The sequence below is a fragment of the Astatotilapia calliptera genome, chromosome 12 (genome assembly GCF_964374335.1).
Source record: "Astatotilapia calliptera chromosome 12, fAstCal68.1, whole genome shotgun sequence".
Taxonomy (NCBI): Eukaryota; Metazoa; Chordata; class Actinopteri; order Cichliformes; family Cichlidae; genus Astatotilapia; species Astatotilapia calliptera.
The window spans coordinates 21283622-21304281 of NC_137433.1; the positions used below are offsets into that span (position 1 = coordinate 21283622).

A 20660-nucleotide genomic window follows, 5' to 3' on the forward strand; every position below is an offset into this window, starting at 1 on the left:
TCTAAAATCAAGAGCCAAAGACTTAATAATAAGCTTATCGTGAATATCGTCCTGGCTACTGTAAATTCTCCACTCTCAGTTTATTCTACCTTATCTCAGTTTTTCTCCATTACTTTAATGCACTGTTAACAATAGCCCCATTTTCATTAATATGCCACACAAATATTGAACCATGTCCCACGCTTCAAAACAGGAAATTAATGTTTCAGCCACAGTCAGTGAAACTGAGGAACTCATGACGCATTCATGTTCCTGCCTGTATACTGGCCCTTTTACGTAAACTGAAGATTGAAGACACAGTTCTACAGTTTTCCCAGTGTTGTGTGGCTTTATTTCGAACATGTTAAAATAACATAACAATAACAAAGAAAACAAAGAAACAAGCAGAAAAAATCAATGTGACTGTACTGTACTGTACAATGGCTATTTCTGAAGACTACTTAAAAAATAACAAGAAAGCTTGGCTGACAGAGGCCAGGCTGTGCTGAAGAATAAATGTGGATATCAAGCTTGTTGAACTGCGCAAACTGTTTTTTGCTCATATTTCCATATATATTTGCACATGTTTCAATAAATCACTACACCTATTCCCCATTTTCCAAGCAAGACATAATGAAATGAGGTGCGGCATGAGATTTCACAGCACTGTACTAATACTGACAGATGTTACAGTGAATAAGCCACTTTTTTTTTTCAATAAACAAAACTGTATAAATTTTAAAATCTTAGTACATACCAGCATTTGTGTTGAATGCTTTGAAACTAAAGCTCATATGTGATTTAAAGGGAAACTAACTCTTTAAATTCAATCGCCTAAAGGTCAACTATGAGTCATGAATCATGTTATTGTAAAAAATGCTTGAATGCTTGTCTTCTGAATTTGGAAGTGTAAATTATAAAAGAAATATTATTCTGCATGGAGCAGAGAAAAGCAAAGAAACAACACGCGCACTTTGCCAGTTTAATGTGTGCTTAAATCTTCTCATTAGGTCTAATACCCTTTCAGTAAATAACATTCATTGCTATTCTGCCTGTGTTGAAATGGTTTTAAAGAGATGATGCCTACTGATTTCAGATGTTGCAGTGAAATTATTGTTTTGCCCAGCCCAGTATTATCAGTGAGCCTTGGCTATATAACAGAAATAAAACAATTTAGAAGCACTTTAAAGGCTGACTTGTTCCTACAGTTAATCCCATGTTTTCCATTTAAATAGGAAAAGTGCAAAACACAAATTGTAAAGCAAACCATTACTGATGATATAGCAGTCATTTATCTTTTATAAAATTTTAAAATAATTAAATGGGAATTTTAAAACAGAGAAATCCTTTGATACAACTGTAGAACTTCAGGAAAGACACTTGTCTTGCGTCTTATTGTACTGTACTTACTCTTTTGCTTTAAGAATGCAATAAGATCTGATGATTATATTATCCTTAATATATTATGACGTCAACACTTTAAAAGCATCCCATCGTTTTTATGTCGCGACAATAACATACAATAACGTTTCATTTCTATCCACAAAAGCCTAGCAACCACATAGCAAATCGTTGTGTAGTGCGGTGATATTGGCAGTAGATGGCGCCACTGTTTTTCCTTTCGCGTTTGGGGCCAAATCTCAGTTTTCTCCTTCTTCCAGGTGCGGAGGTTTGGCCTTTCCGCTCTCCGTACAGGAATGTGAGCACTGCATTACGTCAGTCATCCTGCCAGCGGCGAGAGAACAGCTCCGTCCAGGAGGTCTCAGCTCACTGCTTTCTCTCTCTCTCTGTGGAGGATTAAAGGCGTTTGTGTTTTCTTCCTGCTGTGTTTAGAGGTGGGAATCTCGGACGGGGAAGAACGAAAGCGTGAAGCGGCTCATGACAACTCTCCTCTTCAGTATGAGGAGTTAGTGAAAAAACAAAAAAAGGGACCTGAATATCGACGACACTCTCGCGGAGTAGATGGAGGAACCAGGAGGTAAAGTGGTATTCCACACTGTACCTTTACATTGAAGTGATGCTACATTGCAGTGATGTAAAAGAGCACCATCTCTCTGTCTGAAGCGCTCAGCTCACGCAATGTTTTTACCTTTAAAAACTGGGCTTTTTGGAGACCGAGCGCAGCGGCGCGATTGTTTGCTCGCTCAAATCCAGATCCCAGTTAAACCAGTATTGCAATTTTCACATGAGGTTTCTGCGCTACACCTATTTACAGGGGAGGCTCGTTTCTTTCTTTGCAGATAAGTGTTACTGTGTGGGCTGTAGAGGAAAGATTCAAGACTCGTTTCAAATGAAAGTCCTCCAGGACACTTGGCACAACGCCTGCTTCAAGTAAGTGGCTGCAGATCCTGATTTTAAGGACCCTCATTACTGTCATGAGCACAGTTTTGTCACTCATACTCCGATGGCTGGAGACTGTTTGTGTATAAGGAGGTGTTAGCTCGCGCTGACACAGACAGTTGTTTGTGTGGTTGATTTTGTGTGTGTGTTTGTAGTTTACTCTGTTTGGATGTACTTACAAATGGACCTGTGGATAATCCCAGAATTTTCTGTTCTGTCGCCTAAACACAGACTCGTGTCTGTTTTCAACTGTTCTCCATCGTTTTTGTGCACAAAATGTCCTCTGTAGAATGTCATTCGGCAGTCCCAGCTGACAGATCGCCTCCCCAGGAGAACTTTGCCCCTTCTGCTCTTAAGCTTAATGATTGCCGCCGTGGAGATGATGTGAGCTCTCTGGTTCGTACAGGTCACTGACCATATTTTTGTGTGCAGCAGTAAACCTGCAGTTTGATGTCAACATACTGCACATGCCAATATTATATAACACACAGAGGGTTTTTCCCCATGGAGATCAGTTGAAGGTTGTTGTTTTTTCCCTCCGTGTTAAATAAGGAAGCTCAGGTTGTTTAACAGGAATGACACGCGGTATTTCAGCTTACTGCGGGATCGCAGTTGCATTTGCTGGGTTGTATTTAACTAACTTTATAAAACTGATCAGCCAAAGCTGGCTGACTGAATCTGTGAAATATTGCTCATTAGTGAATGTTTTTTTTTCCCCTCTCTCGATCTCTGACTGAGAAGGCGCACCTAGCACACACAAGTACACCCAAAAATGTGTTTGGGAGTGGATCAGGGTTCCTCTGGCACTAAAAATAGAACACATTTAATATTTTCTAGGTTGACTGAATCTTACAGCTGAAAAAAAGGGACTCTTAAGCCAGTATGTATGTGGCAGTGTCCTTGCACAACCTTTGATTTCACTCTTTTAAAGCACACACTTCTCAATAACACACAAAGCCTATTTATCTCAGCAGCAAGGTTCCTGACGCAGCTGCGTTACTCACCCTTGATGCTTTCCCTCCCTTTGTTCTTTTATACCTTTTCACATTTTTGGAATTCCTGGTCATTTCTTTGTCTAATAACTTCCCTTCTTTAAAGTTTCTGCATATATGAAATATTTTTCTTGGGTGTTTGTTTTGTTTTTTTTCTAAGCACCATTGTAAGCTGATGCCATCGTCGCTCACATTCTTTGCAAGACATAACTCGTTAAGCAAACAAAAATAAAAATGTCCTTGCAGATGTGATACCCTGTGGTGGTCCCATTCTCTATTGTCAACATGCTGCCCCTCTGCCCTCCGTATACCTCCACCTTCTGTAACATTCTTGTGAGGTGGTGTCACTCTTGTTCCAGTAAACCTGGCAGTGTTATTCAGGCCTATAGGTAATGGCACGTTCAGCTCTGCAGCGTTCTGCATTCCTAGACGGCGAATCAGAGATGTGAGCTCTCTGTCTCAAACACTACAGAAGCCTTTGTGTTGTTGGCTTTTTTTTTTTTCTTTTTTCTTTTTTTAGACAAAACTATTTCCTATCTTGTTCACTGCTTTCCACCTGCATAACTGCAGATCTTATTGCATTTTTTCTATGGTTAAAAATAGTCTTTCCCATACTGGGGAGAGTTGTTTAACCAAAAATAGAAGCCACAGCTAGATTTGTACAACGCTACTATTTTTCTTTTATGCCTTCATTTACATTTTGGTGTTGCCTCGTACTTATACATTATAGACTTTAAATTCAGTGAAATTCAACAATTGTTTTGCTTTCAAGGAAAACAACCCCCCCAAAAAGCCTTCTGCTTATGTACACGTTTACAGAGCACCGGGTGCACACGAGCATTATTTAGAAGATGTGGATGAGTGGATGTTTGCGCCTCATTTAGCCTACCTGTGAAGACATTGCATCTGGATGTGCTGTTGGAAGCAGGCCAGCCAGTGGAGGCTGTAAAGGATGCTTTGGAAAATGTGGAAAGTCTTATGTCCTTCTTGTGGAGGTTACTTAGGTACAAGCAGCATTGCAAGTACTTCTCCTGATGGCTGTGTCCTCTATTGGCATAATAAAAGTTGAAGGTGTTGACTTGGCCTCCAAATTCTCCATATCTGACTCCAGCCGAGCAGTTGTGGGGTGTGTCCAGTATAAACGGGTCTGATGGAGGCCCAATTTCACAACTTTGAGGACTTAAAGGAGCTGTGGTGAACTTGTTGGTGCTGATGCTGTTGCACACAGTGAAATACACCTTTGTCAGGCTTTCAAGGCCACATGTAAAAGATCATCTCAGTGTCTATTTCTATCATTACTGCCACACTTTAACAAAGGACTCCAACGGCAATGGATATTTAAGGAAACAAGTAATGTTTACTGTGTAGTGTTTGTGCAGCCAACGTGACTGTAACCACCTGAGTTAAGTGCACACGCCCATTCAGCACCATGTATACGAGGAATTTAGGTGTTTTTATAAGCTTACTTGCATTACTTAATGTAGATGGTAAAAGGAACAAAGTGTACAATACAATTTTGTATATGAATGCTTTTTGTTCAGAACAAGTTTTTCTTTGTATGTTTGTTTTCTCTCCTCCACCGAGACACACAGTATGTTGTACATTCAGTATTTTTGAAGAAATACACCTTTTTTTCTTCTTCTTTGTAACTATTGTATCTATTGAAGGGACAATGAGAGTGTTGATACCTCCAGTCGTTGTTGGTGCTGTGCTGACATTACTTGTCTGTGTGCTACAGTTTGACAAATACTGAATGTTTCAGGCTGATGGCAATGTCTGAGTGCTACAACAATCAAATGTGTATTGTGGCCTATTTATTTATTTTTAACTTAGTCACTTTATTAGTTACATCTTGTCAGTAATAGGTTGGACCTGCGTTTGTGTTCATAACTGCCTTAAGTCTTCATGGCATAGATTCATCTTCAGAGATTATAATCCACACTGATGTGATAGCATCACGCTGTTGCTGCAGATTTCTCAGCTGCACATCCATGATGTGACTCTCCCGTTCCACCACATCCCAAGGGTGCTCTATCAGGGTGAGATCTGGAGATTGTGGAGGCCATTTGAGTACAATGAATTCATTGTGATGTTTAAGAGACCAGTTTGAGATGATTTCAGCTTTGTGATATGGTGCGTTATTTCACTGGAAAAAGCTTTACTTTTACTTTCTTTTTTTTATTATTTTAGAATAAGAATTTATAATTATTATTGTGTGTGTTGTATATTGTAATATGTCAGGGGCAACCTTTTGGGAAATCTGAACAGGTACTAAAACAAAAGCACACAACCTTTTTAAAGCTGAAGACGCCGGACTCCATCAGGCAGCTAGTAATAACATTTTTACCAAAGCAACAAATTCTAAAAATGAGGCTTTTATTTGATTTTATTTTGTGTGAGTTTTCCAAGTTCGCAAAATCATTTCCGAATATTTTTTTCAATTTAAGTAGTTTAAGTTAACTAATATGTTTTTCACTTCTAGTAGTTTTTAGTTTTGTTTTAGTTAACTATAATAACCTCGTGTCAGACTACCATCCGAATGCTGCGGCAGAAACTGAGACTCATTAAGACCGGGCAAAATTTTAAAAGTTGGCACTGTAATTGTATTGCAGCAGAAACGAGTCAATAATAATATAATGCAGCATCTGTATTTTCTCCCACTCCTAATGATGTTTGATAACGTTATTAATCATTTAATGAAAATGCCAAATTTGTGTAATATTGTGTCACACCCAGACATCAGATGTTTGGCCTTTTAGTGCAGTTGTGACCACAGCAGCTTAGCAAGCGTTACTCATGCAATCTTGACTTCAGGATAATTGTTCTGCTCTGTTCCTCCTCATCACAGCACAGTGTGATACACCAGGCTGTATCTTGTGTCCTTTTCTTTTATGTTGCTTTCATGTCAGAGGAAAAAGGTTTGTTTCCTGACACAAATATGGATCTGTTTCATGTCACGTCCTCTCTGCCTCAGAGCCAGCTGTTCCCTCATTCTCCACTTTTCTCTCTGCAGCACAGACACAAACATGTGGTCTTTCCTCCAAAGGACAGCTCCTTCTTAAGTAATGCCAGAAAACTCTGAAATATTTGGAGTCTGTGCCAAAGTCAATAATCCTGGATGAACTATACCTACAGTGGAGAGAACAACGTGATACGCGGGTCTCAGCTGAAGACTGGAGCCAGCACCAAAAGAATAAAAATGCGTACGATAAGCATTTAAAATAATGTTTTTGTCTTCATCGAGAATCTGATGCTTTTCATCTACAGTAACTGGCAAAATAATCATGCTGGGAACCACTCTAAACTGAAAGTAGTTGACTGTTTAATATTATAGCCGTTCCTCTACGCAGCCAGTATATTATCTCACATCTGCTGTTAGTTTTGTGCATAAGTTCGAGAGAAATCAATGCAGTGAACAGCTTTTTCTTTCCTGTTCAAGTCCAAATAGTCGACTGTCCTGACGTCTCTTTTTCACTGTGACTCATTTGTCTACATGTCATCACCAATACATCAGGATTCTTCTTCAGGTGAATGTGTAACCAAGGTGGAGAGGGGGAAAAAAAAAGCTTGAGGAATCATTTGCAAAGTCGGGCAAAAGTGGCTCCAGAGGCTTCAGTAATCCGATCTCTCATAAAGTGGCTCATCCTGGTTCGGGCCCTGGCAGTTAAATCTGCTGCCATCATTTTTGCATAACCAGTGCAGCTTGTTCAAGGAACGCTCAGTGCCTGCAGGTGCTTCCCAGTCTGCTGGTAACTTCAGCATTCTTCACTCTGAACACTTTGTCTCAGTCTCAGGCATTAACGTCCTCTTACCTCTGCCAAATATCAGTTTCGATTAGCAGCTAGTCATTTAACAGGAGCAGCAGTTGGCACTATTTATAATGGTAGTGCTAGCTTTTACTATCACGCTTTGTTAGACTGTTGAAGGAAGAGAAGTACAATGAGAGACACTCAGAAATCCTAAACCCCAGGATGGGTTTCTGAGCTAATGTGGCTAACGGCATGACTTGTTAGTATTTAATATGACCTACTTAAGAAAATGAACTGTAATCAAAAGCTGTATTATAGCCCAACTGGATAATTTGAGGACTTTGCCTCTGTAGAGTCTTATCTTGAGCCTGCTTATAGGTTGTTGTCCTGAATCCCATTAAGCACTGAATAAGGACTTGGCAGCTATAAAGGCACTGCGCAGTCATCAAGTAAGAAAAGTTCTCCCAAATCCAACATCTGCTTCTTCAAAAGTGGAGCATTTTTATTTAGTTAGTTACTTTTGTGATCCCTGCCTCTCTAACAGTGCAAGCCCCAGGGCATTTCAGCGACAAGGTATTCGTACTGTTGTACACCTTGTAAAACAAGGCATGTTATATGTGTGGAATTGACAATTGGCAAAGCGATCAGAATTTTTGTTACAGCTTTTCTCGTGTGATGCTTTTACTCATTTATTTTATTTTAAAGACAGTTCTTGAAAAAAAAGTTCCATATTCTTGAGACATTCATTGATAAATCAAAAATTACACTGAGATTCGTTAATATTTTTTGGTACATCACCAAGTATAAATGGTATAAAACACAGATATGGCACTGTGGTGTCACCCTTCGTTTTTGGACTCCACATTTTGAAGCTAAGCTGTAGCCATGTTTTTGTTTGTTTTGTTTTTTTAAGCCAGCTGTTACCTTTATACAGTTGAAGGGTGGAGTGCGATTCAGCAAACGTGGTTCACATGCTGCATTTATAAATTGTGTGGGTGCAACACAGACACACCTATCAGCTTATTAGTTCTAAGCAGTGGATTAATGTAATCTTACTCGCCAAGCAGGAGCACAAGCTTCTAGAATGAGCCAGCGAGCACGCAGCAAGCCATATCATTAGTCAGATAATCCATTTAAAAAGCTCCAATAGCACACACACAATGAAGAGGTTCAATCCAATGACCACATAATTTCCTCAGGGATTAATAAAATATTCTGATTCTGATTTCGAAGGTCTAGATGATGCTGATAACAGATAACTGAATTATATCCATGGATGAGTTATAGAAAGTTCAGCCCCAATATGATTTTCAAAGCTGTGAAGTTTTTGTCACCCTTTTTGGCTACTTGAGGAGTTGCAGTTTTTGCTACTTCTGCATTCGCTGAATTTTTCAGTTCCAGACGTTGACCCTTGATTACAAAGGCAGAGTGAGGAGGGTCTGCCAAGTGCAACAGAGTTAATGGACGTTTCACAGGACGCAGCACGTACAAACAAAAGTCCAAAGTTTTCATTCTTTATGTTTCTTGAAATTTTAAAAACTGCTAGATTAACAAGCAAAACCGATTTTATTTATCCGTGTTTGCTTATTTTTGATTCATTTTTAACTTGTAGACATCAAAGTCACTTGTAGCACGTTTGCAACTGATTAAACTTCTGATTAAAAACGTCAATATTTTTGCAAGAAACTGTCCACATGGCGTTATCACCACAGAGTAAAGGTTTTAAAGTCAGCAGCATCATTGAGGAGGCAGATTTCACTGGCTGACTGCCCACGCTGCACCCCTAGGTATGTGTGGCTGCCCTGACCTCACAGGTGGTTTACTGGATGAGAATTTAGGGCAGTTTGGATTTTGTTTTTTTGGTTTGTTTCCTACGTTGTGCATGAGAAACTGTTCAAAAAACACACTTTTTTTTTTTTTAAGAGATATTGCGGATGCTGAAGTTAAGATAAGAAACATTAGAAATATTGGAAAATCTAAATGCTTGGCTGCTTTTGTGCACAGTCAGTATTCTCTATCAGCATCTTTGGCTGGCTTTTCCCCTGCTGTCTCATATGTGTTGTACATCCAACATCCATGCAGTCAAACAGGCTTTTGAGACTCTGAGCGCCTTCATGTCATCATAGACATCTGCTTCACATTTCAAAATCCATTCTGAAATCTTTTGTTCTGCCTCCGTAACCCTGAGTGTTGGTTTTTTTCTGTCTCCTTAGATGTTCTGTGTGCTGTGACCACCTGACTAACTGGTACTATGAGAAGGACGGCAAGCTGTACTGTCGCAATCACTACTGGGAAAAGTTTGGAGAGCTCTGTCATGGTTGCTCTCTGCTCATGACTGGACCTGCGATGGTAAGTCTGCTGCTTTCATTCTTTTACTCCATTGTATGGAGGGTCTTTTGTTTTTCTTTTTTTAAGCTGTCGCTCAAAGACACTGGAATCTGAGCCAACACCTAATCAGCCCAGACTCCACTAATTTTACATCTCCAAGCACTCTATGGCCTGTAAAAACATTTAGATAACATTGTTAGTTGCTTTTGGCTGAGACAGCACATGTAAGCTCGGGTGTGGTATGTGAAATAGATGCACATCTCAGGCAGTCAGGATGCAATTAAAGGTGCGATCAGGTTGCATGTTTTTTTTTTGGGAGGGGGTTGTGTCTTGTAAATCCAATAGAAGTTTTTACACAACATTGGCTGGGCTTCTTTTAATGCTTACATGACACGCTGACCTGGCCTGGCACTCAGCCCTCTTGTGTTAAAGACTTGAACATAACAGAGTTATCCATACTCTGGTGTAGAATGAGAATTACAACCCGCCAGATCGGTTTTTTTGCTCTTTGCGCGTCTGGTACGTTTTGTTTTTTCTTTTGGAGACTCTCAACACTGACTGTTTGACCACTGCTGTTTGCATGTGATTGCCTGGCTTTCAGCGTCTGTCTTGCCATGATCTTATAACACCAGTTGCCAACCTTTTCCCTGCCTACTTAAATAATGCCAGAAAGCCCACAGACCATGTTAGTACGCTCTGTTCCTGTTTCTGCTTACTGCTCCAGATTAACGTGCGTTAAAAGGCAGGGGGCAGTGTTTTTTTGTGGCAGTTATTACATTTACAGATGAGTGATACTTCACATGGGCTGCTGCTGGACTTTGCAGAATGCGGTCTAGACTTTACTTGTGAATTACTTTCCCCCCCTTGAGGCCCCATTATGTTCCCTCTCAGTGCAGAACTTCTCCACAGTTCTCTGTTAATGCATGCCACACTCTGCCACTCACATTATGATCCGTACTGATGGTATAAAGAACAAATGCGCCTGCTTTTTGGGGTTTGTTTCTCCACAAAGAGAAAATGTAATTGATCAACTTGCCTTTATATTTTTTATTAAAGTAAAGAAACTGACATCCATTAAATTTAACCTAAATGTCAGGCAGCATCGATTTTTTTTTTAATATCTACAAATCAAAAACCTAAAACTGAGGTGGCCACAAATGGGGTCACTTCTCTAGCATGGAGCCAGGCTCAAGTTTTTCTTTTTGCCACCAAGCAACACACATAATGGAGTCCTCTATTTGGTTCTGGCATTCTGCTTCATCAGCCAGCAAAGCCAAGTGTTTTTGGCAGGGCATAGCTGGCACCGGAGCCTCTCAGCCAGAAAGAAAATCATTGTGGTCCATCAGCGGAGGAGGGTCATGCAGCGCTGCTGCTTGTTAAGTATTCAAGTCCAGAACACTATTGTTTCTGTCCTGGTCCAGCTGATTGTTAGTTCATTGATTCTTTGGAGATGTTTTTGGAATTCAGAGCACCGTGTTTATGATCAGTTTATGCAATCCCGCTTTTGTTTTCCACTGCCATATTTTTCTGCCCACAGCGGGGTCACCGTTAATTGTCCCTCACTTTGATCTGGCTTTGCCAAGTTTTTACTGCTCCACACTGCTGTCTGAGCCTCAGGCAGGTTTGTGGCTGCTCTTAGTCACTGGTGGATTTTCTGTTCCTGGCTTAAAGGCAGGGAGGTACTGACAGACTCCTGATATGTCACAATGATTTGGCTGACATCACTTTAATCTCTCTGCAGCAGCAGGGAATCCTTTCACAGCACGAAGTTTCTGACTCAGAGCTGTGGCAATAATGTGGGAAAAATACTGAGCAACTCCCCATGTGCTTATTGCAAATAGCTGAGATAACTAATCCATAGTTTTAGGACTTTTGTTTGCATCAAAGACAAACAAATATCAAAGCTTTTGATTTATTTTTTCTATTCCAAAACGGTGAGAAAATCAGAGTTGCTGCTCTTCTGCTGGTGCTCCCTTTAAAGGTCACCATGGCAGATTATCTTCCTCTGTCACACCAACCCTCTGCATGGCCACCTTCATTACATCCATAGTTAAACCAAGCCCTGGCAGGGTCCGATATGTTTGATCTGGCAAACATTTTATGCCGTATACCATTCCTGACGCAACTCTCTCCATTTATCCGGGCTTGGGGCCAGCACTAGGAGTACCCCCACCGCTACCAAGCTCTGCTCACAGCTTGAAAGCATTAATATTGAAATCTAAAATCCCGTCCATTCTAGCACTGTTTTGAAAAATCTGTCCACACAAAGAGGCCACATCAGGAGCATGTCGAAACAAGAGATGATGATATAACCCTAAATTTCTAGAAATGTTCTCCAATCAGAAGTGACAAATAAGAACGCGGGACACAGGCTGATGGCAGAAAAAAGGAGTTAAAGGTGCACGGTTCTGAGGTTCCTTTTATTGTCCACTTGTAAACACAGAAAATCAGTTTCTCTAAATCTTTATCCTGGAAGATTTTTTTTAAATTCTCCTTTTTCAGTGACTTAGTCCATTCACAACGACCGTTTTAAGGCCAAAATGCATAAAACAAAATACCCATCCACATGTGGACGGGGCCTGAAACACATGGCTGTATTGGGCAGGTTTTGATAATTGGCGGTCTGGTCTAACAATACCAGGTGAATGTAATCTTTAAACCCTCTCAAGTCCCACTGATTCCCCCCCCCCCCCCCATTAACTTTCAATCGCTTTCACTTTATCCTCCTCGCCGCCTCCTCCTGTTTTTTCTTGTTGGGTACAGTTTCAGCACTTACTCCCATTGTTCCCAGGTCCACTATTTCAACTAGCGGGAAAACAAGAGCGCCATCCTCTTCCTGTTTTGGTTTCACAATCAAGCCTTCATTTTTGTACCTGGTTGTAGACAAAACTGTCCAATGTGTGCAAGATTGCTAGGCAAACACTTTAAGCCCAGGCATTTTTGTGCAATCGACTTGTATTTCATCACAAGTTAAAACCAAAACTTTGTCTATTGCCTATTTAATTACATAAATAGTCCTGAAATCAACATTTTACTTGTTTGCAAAGGGTAGACATGATCTCATCTTGCATGAAAGGGATGAAAACGGTGTGATGAAACTGAAGTCCTGCATGCATGTCAGAAAGGGAAATCGATGACTGATACTCAGGCAGTGTCGGTGAGAAGCAGCTGAAAGTTTCAGACCATTGAAAGGGAGAAAGCCAGTAAGACGAGTGTGTCAGATCCCCAGAGGGTGATGTCATAGCAGATTCCAGACAGGCTGAGAGTGAAGCAGGTGTTACGGCTATGTCACCGCTCACGGTGGGAGGGAGGAGGGCAGAAAACAACACGCAGCTCACAGCTCACCACCAAAGCACAACAGAACAAGACAGCAGGCTCGTCGCGTTACTTCTGAATGGAGAACTAGCCCGTTTATTTCTGCTTCCAGGTGGCTGGAGAACATAAGTACCATCCTGAGTGTTTTGTTTGCTTGAGCTGCAAGGTGGTCATTGAAGACCGGGACACCTACGCTTTAGTCGAGAGGTCAAAACTGTATTGGTAAGTCACCTGCACTGGATTTCTTTAAAGCTGTTTGTTGAGAACTGCTTAGAGCAGCAATTGTAGGGCCTTAACATACGTGTCTTGGTATGTAGGCTGATTTTCATAGTCTATAAGTAAAGGTTGTAAACTCATTTATACACCACTCCGACAGCCGTCCCATGAAAAATTAGCCAAGTGCTTCCAGCTAACGCCACCAGAGTAAACTGTTTTTATTTTTTTCATGCAGTGTCTTTAGAGTATTTAGTGAAGCCAGATATATTTTTACCTTCATGTTTAGAGTATTTTAAGTTTTTTAATTAACAATCATTTTCCCAGCATTCCTAAGCACTCAGATACATAGATATAGATAATGGGTATTTTATTGTTTACACATGGGTAATTAGTGTACATAAAATAATATGTACACTATAAATCTAAGAAAAACCACAGCATAACTTCACTCATGCCTGATGCGGTTTCATCAGTGTGCCATATCTAAACTTCTATTTAACAGCCATAAGCTACACTCACGAGTGTTAAAACTTGACTATATTGGAAAATTGCTTTGATCCAGGAGTAGTCACAGCTTGGAGTCATATACTGTACCTTTTTTTTTGGTCAGCTGCCTGTCCCACATGATGATATAAGACTTAAAAATTTACCCAGAATGCAGTGTTTGAATTTTTATATCCAGTGAGTTATCGCAAAAATGGATAAAGCAGCCGATACACCAAAGCTTGTTTCTGTAACTCTATGGCACTGATATTAAATTGGTGCAATATTGATAGTAAAGCAAAAAGCTGTTGAGCAAAGATTAGATTTTACTTTAGGTTGCAACACTTGGTTGGTCTAAACGAAACTTGATCTTATGTGTTTTTCAACCCTGGACATTTCATGTGGTTCTTCTGCTGCGATTCAGTTTTATAGTCCTTTAATTAAAAATCCTTGTCCCCTCTTTTTCTAGAACGTCTTACATTTAATTGTACTGGCCAATGCCAGGAATGTCTTAAAAAGTTAATGTTCACCCTCAAGTATGTTTGCTCACGATTAGTTGGTCACTTCTGCATGACTTCCTGTTACTCTGTGCCCTCTGAACCAAACTTTAATAAAATGTGCTTCTGCATTCTCCTGGTGTGAACAGCGGAAAGTGCTACAAGCAGGAGGTTCTCACACCCATGTTGGAAAAACGCTCGTACGACTCGGTCCTGGACTCCCTGCCCCACACGGTGACCCTCATCTCGATGCCTTCTGCAGCCAATGGGAAGAGAGGCCTCTCTGTGTCAGTGCTGAGGGATGTCAATGGCTCAGCGAGTGTTCAGGTCAAAGAGTAAGTGGGACCTCGTGATGTCTGACTCCATGCCTGTCCTCGAGGCTCTGTGGGAACAGCATGAGTAATGCTTTACGTAACGTTGATTATAGGTTGACTAAATAGCAGGTGTGTGTAAATAAGCCACTGAAAAAAAAAGTACTTATTGACAGATTAATAATATATGGGAGTTTCTCGAGTCCTGGTGTCCTGGTGGGCAGACAGGACCGGCTGTTTTTAAACCAGCACATTTATTTCATAGTCCTCACTTACTCATGCTGCTGCTGTTTTTCAGGGTCAGAGGAATGCTTATTAGTCCAGAGGTTCGAAATGCCATCCATGTTGGAGACAGGATTCTGGAGATCAATGGCCTTCCTGTGGCGACATTGATGGAGCAGGAGGTGGGCTTACATATTATCTCTGATACTTATGGAGTCATAAGTGAAGTCATTCAGCCAAAGCCGATTAGTTTCATCGTTAATGCAATTCCTTGAGTGCACTTTCGCATAGCAATGTTGTTATACAATCGCTGCACATTTGATTTTTGACATTCTTCCCATTCCTCGATCGTTTTACATAAGCTGGGAGACAAAGGTGTGTAATGACTGCACTTATAGGCTCATTCCCACGATCTCAGCGTTTTTGTGTTCGACTGGTTGGTTCCTTTTTAATATTTTTGTTATGTTAAAGATAACGAAAATATCAGAACAGAATTTCACCTGAAAAATAAAATAATGCATTAATGAAAAGAAATGCGCAATAAAAGGAAACTCATGTTGGGCAACAACATGAAGTAAGTGACATCATCATGAGCTTATGAATAGTTTGCTGCTGTTGAATGAAGACTAACTCACAGAACTTGATTTAGCTTCTTACTTTACTCGTACCATTAGCTGGTCATCTTTACCTGTCAGACTCTGCTGTGTCAAAGGGTGAACAGAGACACTATTATAACATTGCATGAACTGGGCTTTTAGTTTCCTTCTTCCTCGAACAAAGCACATGGTGCTCAACACTGGGATGGTTGTTCCCTTTAAACGTAAGCATATCTAGACACTCTGATCACAGTAACTTGGTCACTGCTGTCAGCATGCATGTCACATGTCCTGCAATTTATGTGGTGGGAGTGTTACCACCTACAGCGCTGGACTTGCGTCACACAGGCTGAGCCAGTACAAAAACTATGACTGCACCTCAGATTTCACCATCAGTTGTCATTTGGATAAGCAAATACCAGACTTAAAGAATTGACGTTGAACCAGGGCTCTTTGACCGATGCTTTTAAGCATCAGTTTTGAATATAGTTATAAATTATACTGGTATTTATTTATTTTTGCAGTGTTGTTTAGGAAGTTTTATTACATTGCCATCAAATCATCCTAAGGGTGAAGGATGATAGTTTACAGGAAGTAATTGTGGGATTTGTTGTTAAAAAGCCTGAAAATAGTGTAATTGTGGAAAATCCATTAACCCTAGTTAATAAATATATATATGTATAATCTTTTTTTTCTAACCAGGTGGATGATCTTATTCACCGTACCAGTCACACGCTACACCTTCTAATAGAGTATGACCCAGTCAGGCATCGTTTGGACCGGCTAAGGCTGGAATCACCAGGGAACCGGCTAGGAGTCCCAGCCACCTCCCGCATGCGCATGTCCTCACCATCTGACACGGTGCTGGAGAGGACAGATGTGGTTGACGATGGCACACTGAAAAGGAGGTCTTTAAGGTATGTTACAACAACCAAAAAGCATGCAACTTCCATATTTTGGACTCTGTAATGAAGAAGAGATCAGGGATGCGAGTTATCATTAATGAGCTATGTTGTGTTTCAGGCGCAGTAACAGTATATGCAAGTCACCGGGACCAACTTCTCCTAAAGACCATCCATTTATTACACGAGACATCGGGCGCTCGGAGTCCTTGAGATCCTCCGCTAGCTGCTCTCACCGCATTTTTCGGCCATGTGACCTCCTACACGGAGAGGTCTTAGGAAAAGGATTTTTTGGACAGGCGATCAAGGTGGGTCCTTTACTCTTTTACTCCTGCCATCGAGCAAGTTTTGTGAACTTCATGTAATTCATGTGTTCCTTCTGTCGCAGGTGACTCATAAAGCCACAGGCGAGGTGATGGTGATGAAGGAGCTGATCCGGTGTGATGAGGAGACCCAGAAAACGTTCCTTAAAGAGGTTGGTAATCTGCAGCAGGAGCCTCTGATTAGTCACTGAGAAAGCAGAGTCCACTGTCTCTGTATGGAGCTGTTTATTAATACACACCACTAAAGGCACGGCACATGACCCAGTAGTTAACTCTTTGTATTTGTTGTTGTTGCCAGTGTCTTGTGGAAACGCATTAGCTTGACTTGTATTTTATTCAGTGCTTTTTATCCCACAGACTCTGGTGTAAATCAATTTGGGATCATCTGCTTATAATAATCTGGAGCTTTTTTCTTTTTTTTTTTCTGTCACACGTTTAATCTTCAGGTCAAAGTAATGCGAAGCCTTGACCATCCCCACGTTCTGAAGTTTATCGGCGTGCTATACAAAGACAAAAGGCTCAATTTGATTACTGAGTTTATTGAGGGCGGCACGCTGAAGGATTTCATCAGAGACATGGTGAGTCTAAAAAGCTGAAACACTCCTCACCCATAGTGAAGCAGAAAAACAGTGCCAGGAGTTATGTAGGGAGGGGAGGGAGGGTGGTGACCTGGAGTAAACTCTGCACTGATACAGGGCTCTGGACTCTATAATTGGCTGGGTTGCGTATCAACTGACCGGCACGTGGAGTGAGAAAAGTTATAGAAAGTGTTCTCAGGTGAAACTTGGAGAAGTCGCGCTCCGCTCCCCCCCCCCCCCCCCCCCCCCCCCCCCCACTGCCAATGCCTATTCAGCACACGCCCCACTGAGGAGAGTGAGGGTGCTTTGTCCCTAATGAGGCTTAAAGCATGTGGGGGAGGACTATTTTAGATTTAGTTTATTTCATAAAGGTCTAATTTCATTTAACATAGCTGTCTCCTACTTGGTGTAAAATCATTATATTTAACGCTGTTATGGTCTCTCAGAGAGCTTCTGTTTGTCTCATTGCTTTTTCTTTTTCCTGACTAACAGGACCCGTTTCCATGGGAGCAGAGGGTGAGCTTTGCAAAGGGTATCGCTTCTGGCATGGTGAGTTGGCCTCCTGCAAAGAGCTTACTAGCTGCTACTGTCACCTGACTGTATGTGTTCAAACAACCACATCTATTAGATATTAAGTGCCACAAATGAGCCGGAAAATGAAACTAATGAATTCAAAGAAAAAATGAAGTTGAAAAACTATAACCATTAAGCTACTGTGTAACAAAATGCTTAACATAGCTGTAGATCAACCGCATGCTGTGACAAAGTGCAACCCTTTTATTCATCTTGTAAAGATCTGATGAAATCCGCGTTTAGAAGATTTAAGCAAATGAATAATTTATTTTTGGATTTACTTTGGATTCTCTGTGCTTACTTGACATGACTTTCCCCCTTTTGTTTTTAGGCCTACCTCCACTCAATGAGCATCATCCACAGAGACCTAAATACTCACAACTGTCTGGTTAAACTGGTAGGTGGCATTTCATCTTCTTGGCATTATAAACCCTGTTCTCTCCTATCCTGGGTAACTAGAGAAGCCTCGCTTGTAATCATTCAACAGGACAACACTGTAGTCGTTGCTGATTTCGGACTGTCCCGACTCGTAGTAGAAGAGAAAGTTAAACCTCCACCTGAAAAACCTACCAATAAGAAGCGTTATAGACGGATTGATCGAAAGAAGCGGTACACCGTTGTGGGGAATCCTTACTGGATGGCTCCAGAGATGCTAAATGGTGAGTGGACATTAAAAAGGGGGAAAAAACAGGAATGAGAGCTTAATTTGTACCCATTTTGTAATTACATTTATTTATCTGTTATTTCAGGTAAACGTTACGATGAGAAGGTGGACATTTTCTCCTTTGGAATTGTTCTCTGCGAGGTAAGACGCTGATTTTTACTCAGTTTACTCAAAATAATGGCTTAACGAGCACATTTTGGGGTTAGATGACAGACCTTGCATGCAATTAAGCCTTTCAAAGTAAGCACTGATGCATTTATGTGTGAAAGCATTGTATGCACATCACTATCTGTTTAATTGACTGCCTACTGTTTATCCTCCTTACTGTGATTCAGATCATTGGACAAGTCTACGCGGACCCTGAGTGCCTCCCCAGGACTTTGGACTTTGGCCTAAATGTTGGCAAGTTTGTGGAGAAGTTTCTCCCTGAAGACTGCACACCAGCCTTCTTTCCTTTGGCTGTAGCCTGCTGTGACCTCACACCAGACAACCGGTGAGCCACAGCTTTTGTTTTAATGTATTACAGATTTCATTTAACTTGTTATGAAAAGTTAATGTTCTGCAGAGTTGCTGACCGGTAAGGTAAAGTTCTTAATAACCTGAAAGAGTCAAGAGATGTGGCCATATGAGAATTGTATCTGCCTTCACTCGAGACGGTATGCGGCCTTTTAATGAAACTGGTTGTAGGAGGAGGAGTGAAACAAAAACCCTTTCAGATGCCATCTCAACCTGCTCGCTGAGAGACACGCCTCTGCTACCAGATTGCTTCCTCATGTTTTCTCTCAACCTTGTCAGTCTGGTTTTAGCCTCAAACCCCTCTCTGTGCCCTCGTTGACCATTCCTTTTTCTCCCTTTTTTTATTCCTCAGTCCACCTTTTCAGAAGCTTGAGGACTGGTTTGCAGCTCTGTCCCTCAATCAGGAGCTGGGAATCCCCCTGCCAGCCGAACTGGATGAACTGCATCAGAGCCTGAGTCGACTTTATTGGCCTAAAGACGGCTCTCCAAACCAGAGCTCCGATCAGTCGTTAACCCCAGTTGCAGCCTCTCCAGATTGCTCGAGCACGACAGACAATGGCACCTAGGACTTCTGCCTGTTCTGTCTGTATTTACTTTAGTGACACCTCTGACCTGCTGCACTGTGGATGTGTAAAAAGAGGAAAGTTGTATTGAACCCGAGCCGTATTAAAACTGGATAACCTGAGGTAGCTGGATCAATCTGTGTTTTTGGGACTTTAACCCTGTGAATACCAGTGAACTGCAAAGATAGTGCAAAAACATTTCAGAATTACAAGTGTTTACTAATTCCTCCTGTGCCACTCATTACAAAGAAGATTGTTCACTCTGTATAAAGACAAAAGAAAAACGTCCTCCTTGGCAGAGGGAAAGACTCTTTCTTTCTAAGGCGGAGGACTTTATGCTCCCACGTGACAACAGTTTTATTTTCTGTCGGGTTTCTTTTGGCTCTGGAGTTGTTGTTGCTGTGTGTGGAATGCACAGATCGGTCCTTGCCCAACAGAGGAGTCACTTCACTTCAGCGGCAAAGAAAACAAAGATCCTTGACAGTCTAGCTCATTGGCATGTTCAAATAAACAGGGCAGGACACACAAAAAAAAATAGGTGTGACCTTGGGCAGCAAAGAAAGCAAAACACACCGTTGCTGCTGAGAATTCACACATGATGGCAAAGAAATGTTCAGATTATGTTTATTCCAAGCATCACTCATCTCATTTTTGATCATGGATCTGTGTACTTTCTAGCTTAATTATTTTAATTATTTTACCAAAATGTGGAACGAACACCGTGCAGATGTTTTATTTCTGTCGGGGGGGAAAAAAACGGGACAAAAGCTCTTTTGCAGTTTAGGACTGTTAATAATGATTGTCGGACATAATCATGCAAGAGCTGACTGTTTGGAAAAAGAAAAGAACTGCCTTTGTACAGGACTGGATATTTTCTCCACTGTATATAAGTATGTACATATTGTAGCACTAATTTGACGTCTTGTTTTTTTTCTTCTTTTTTTAATGGGACTTCTAGATTTGTATATTTTAGACATTTCGTCAGCGAATGACATTTTGGCCTTTTTTGCTATCATCATTCAGGGTACTGACAACCAGCTGTAACCACTATTATTTATATTAATGTAGTGTTTCATAAATAAACCTTCTGAAAGTTGCATTTTTAATTGTCATTATTCAGGTGCGTGGCATCAAACGCACTGAAGAGCGACGACACGGGGCGCCTAAGTTTGTGAATGCAACAACTCGAGAATGAGGCGATGTATGATTTTCAAATTCATGCATAGGTGCAGCTGTGACCTCAAAGGCAAGGTCAGAGGTTAAGTTATCTAAAAATCTTGTGAATGCAGTGACTCAAGATGGCAGTCTCCTGGGATTTTCATTTACCATACCTGAATCTACTTAGGGCTGAGGGATACTGGTGGCCATCAGCATTTTATTTTATTTATTTTTTGTCTCAGAAATGTAGTTTGATAAGCTCATTATTGTCAACTTAGGTCTTTAGTTTTAAGATCTTCCACTGGTACTCCTACTCATGGCTGTTGCGTGATGATCTACAGGGAGTGCAGAATTA

General features: G+C 41.0%; 1 protein-coding gene across 1 annotated transcript; it reads left to right on the forward strand.

Annotated features, from left to right (window-relative positions):
* Positions 1 to 1676: 1676 nt before the first annotated feature.
* On the forward strand, positions 1677 to 20244 carry limk2 (LIM domain kinase 2). Its single transcript, XM_026187588.2, has 16 exons — positions 1677 to 1957; positions 2220 to 2310; positions 9274 to 9409; positions 12816 to 12925; positions 14049 to 14234; positions 14509 to 14614; positions 15731 to 15945; positions 16052 to 16238; positions 16319 to 16405; positions 16700 to 16831; positions 17324 to 17380; positions 17736 to 17801; positions 17892 to 18063; positions 18154 to 18209; positions 18404 to 18561; positions 18937 to 20244. The coding sequence occupies exons 1-16, from the start codon at positions 1942 to 1944 to the stop codon at positions 19148 to 19150; spliced, it is 1989 nt and encodes a 662-aa protein (XP_026043373.1). The 5' UTR covers positions 1677 to 1941; the 3' UTR covers positions 19151 to 20244.
* Positions 20245 to 20660: the final 416 nt, after the last annotated feature.

What these genes read in the sequence shown, in the direction of transcription:
- limk2 (XM_026187588.2), top strand. An exon ending in GCGAGTGTTCAGGTCAAAGA is followed by an intron (nt 14,235 to 14,508) that starts GTAAGTGGGACC and finishes GCTGTTTTTCAG; the next exon opens with GGTCAGAGGAATGCTTATTA. An exon ending in CTGAAAAGGAGGTCTTTAAG is followed by an intron (nt 15,946 to 16,051) that starts GTATGTTACAAC and finishes GTTGTGTTTCAG; the next exon opens with GCGCAGTAACAGTATATGCA.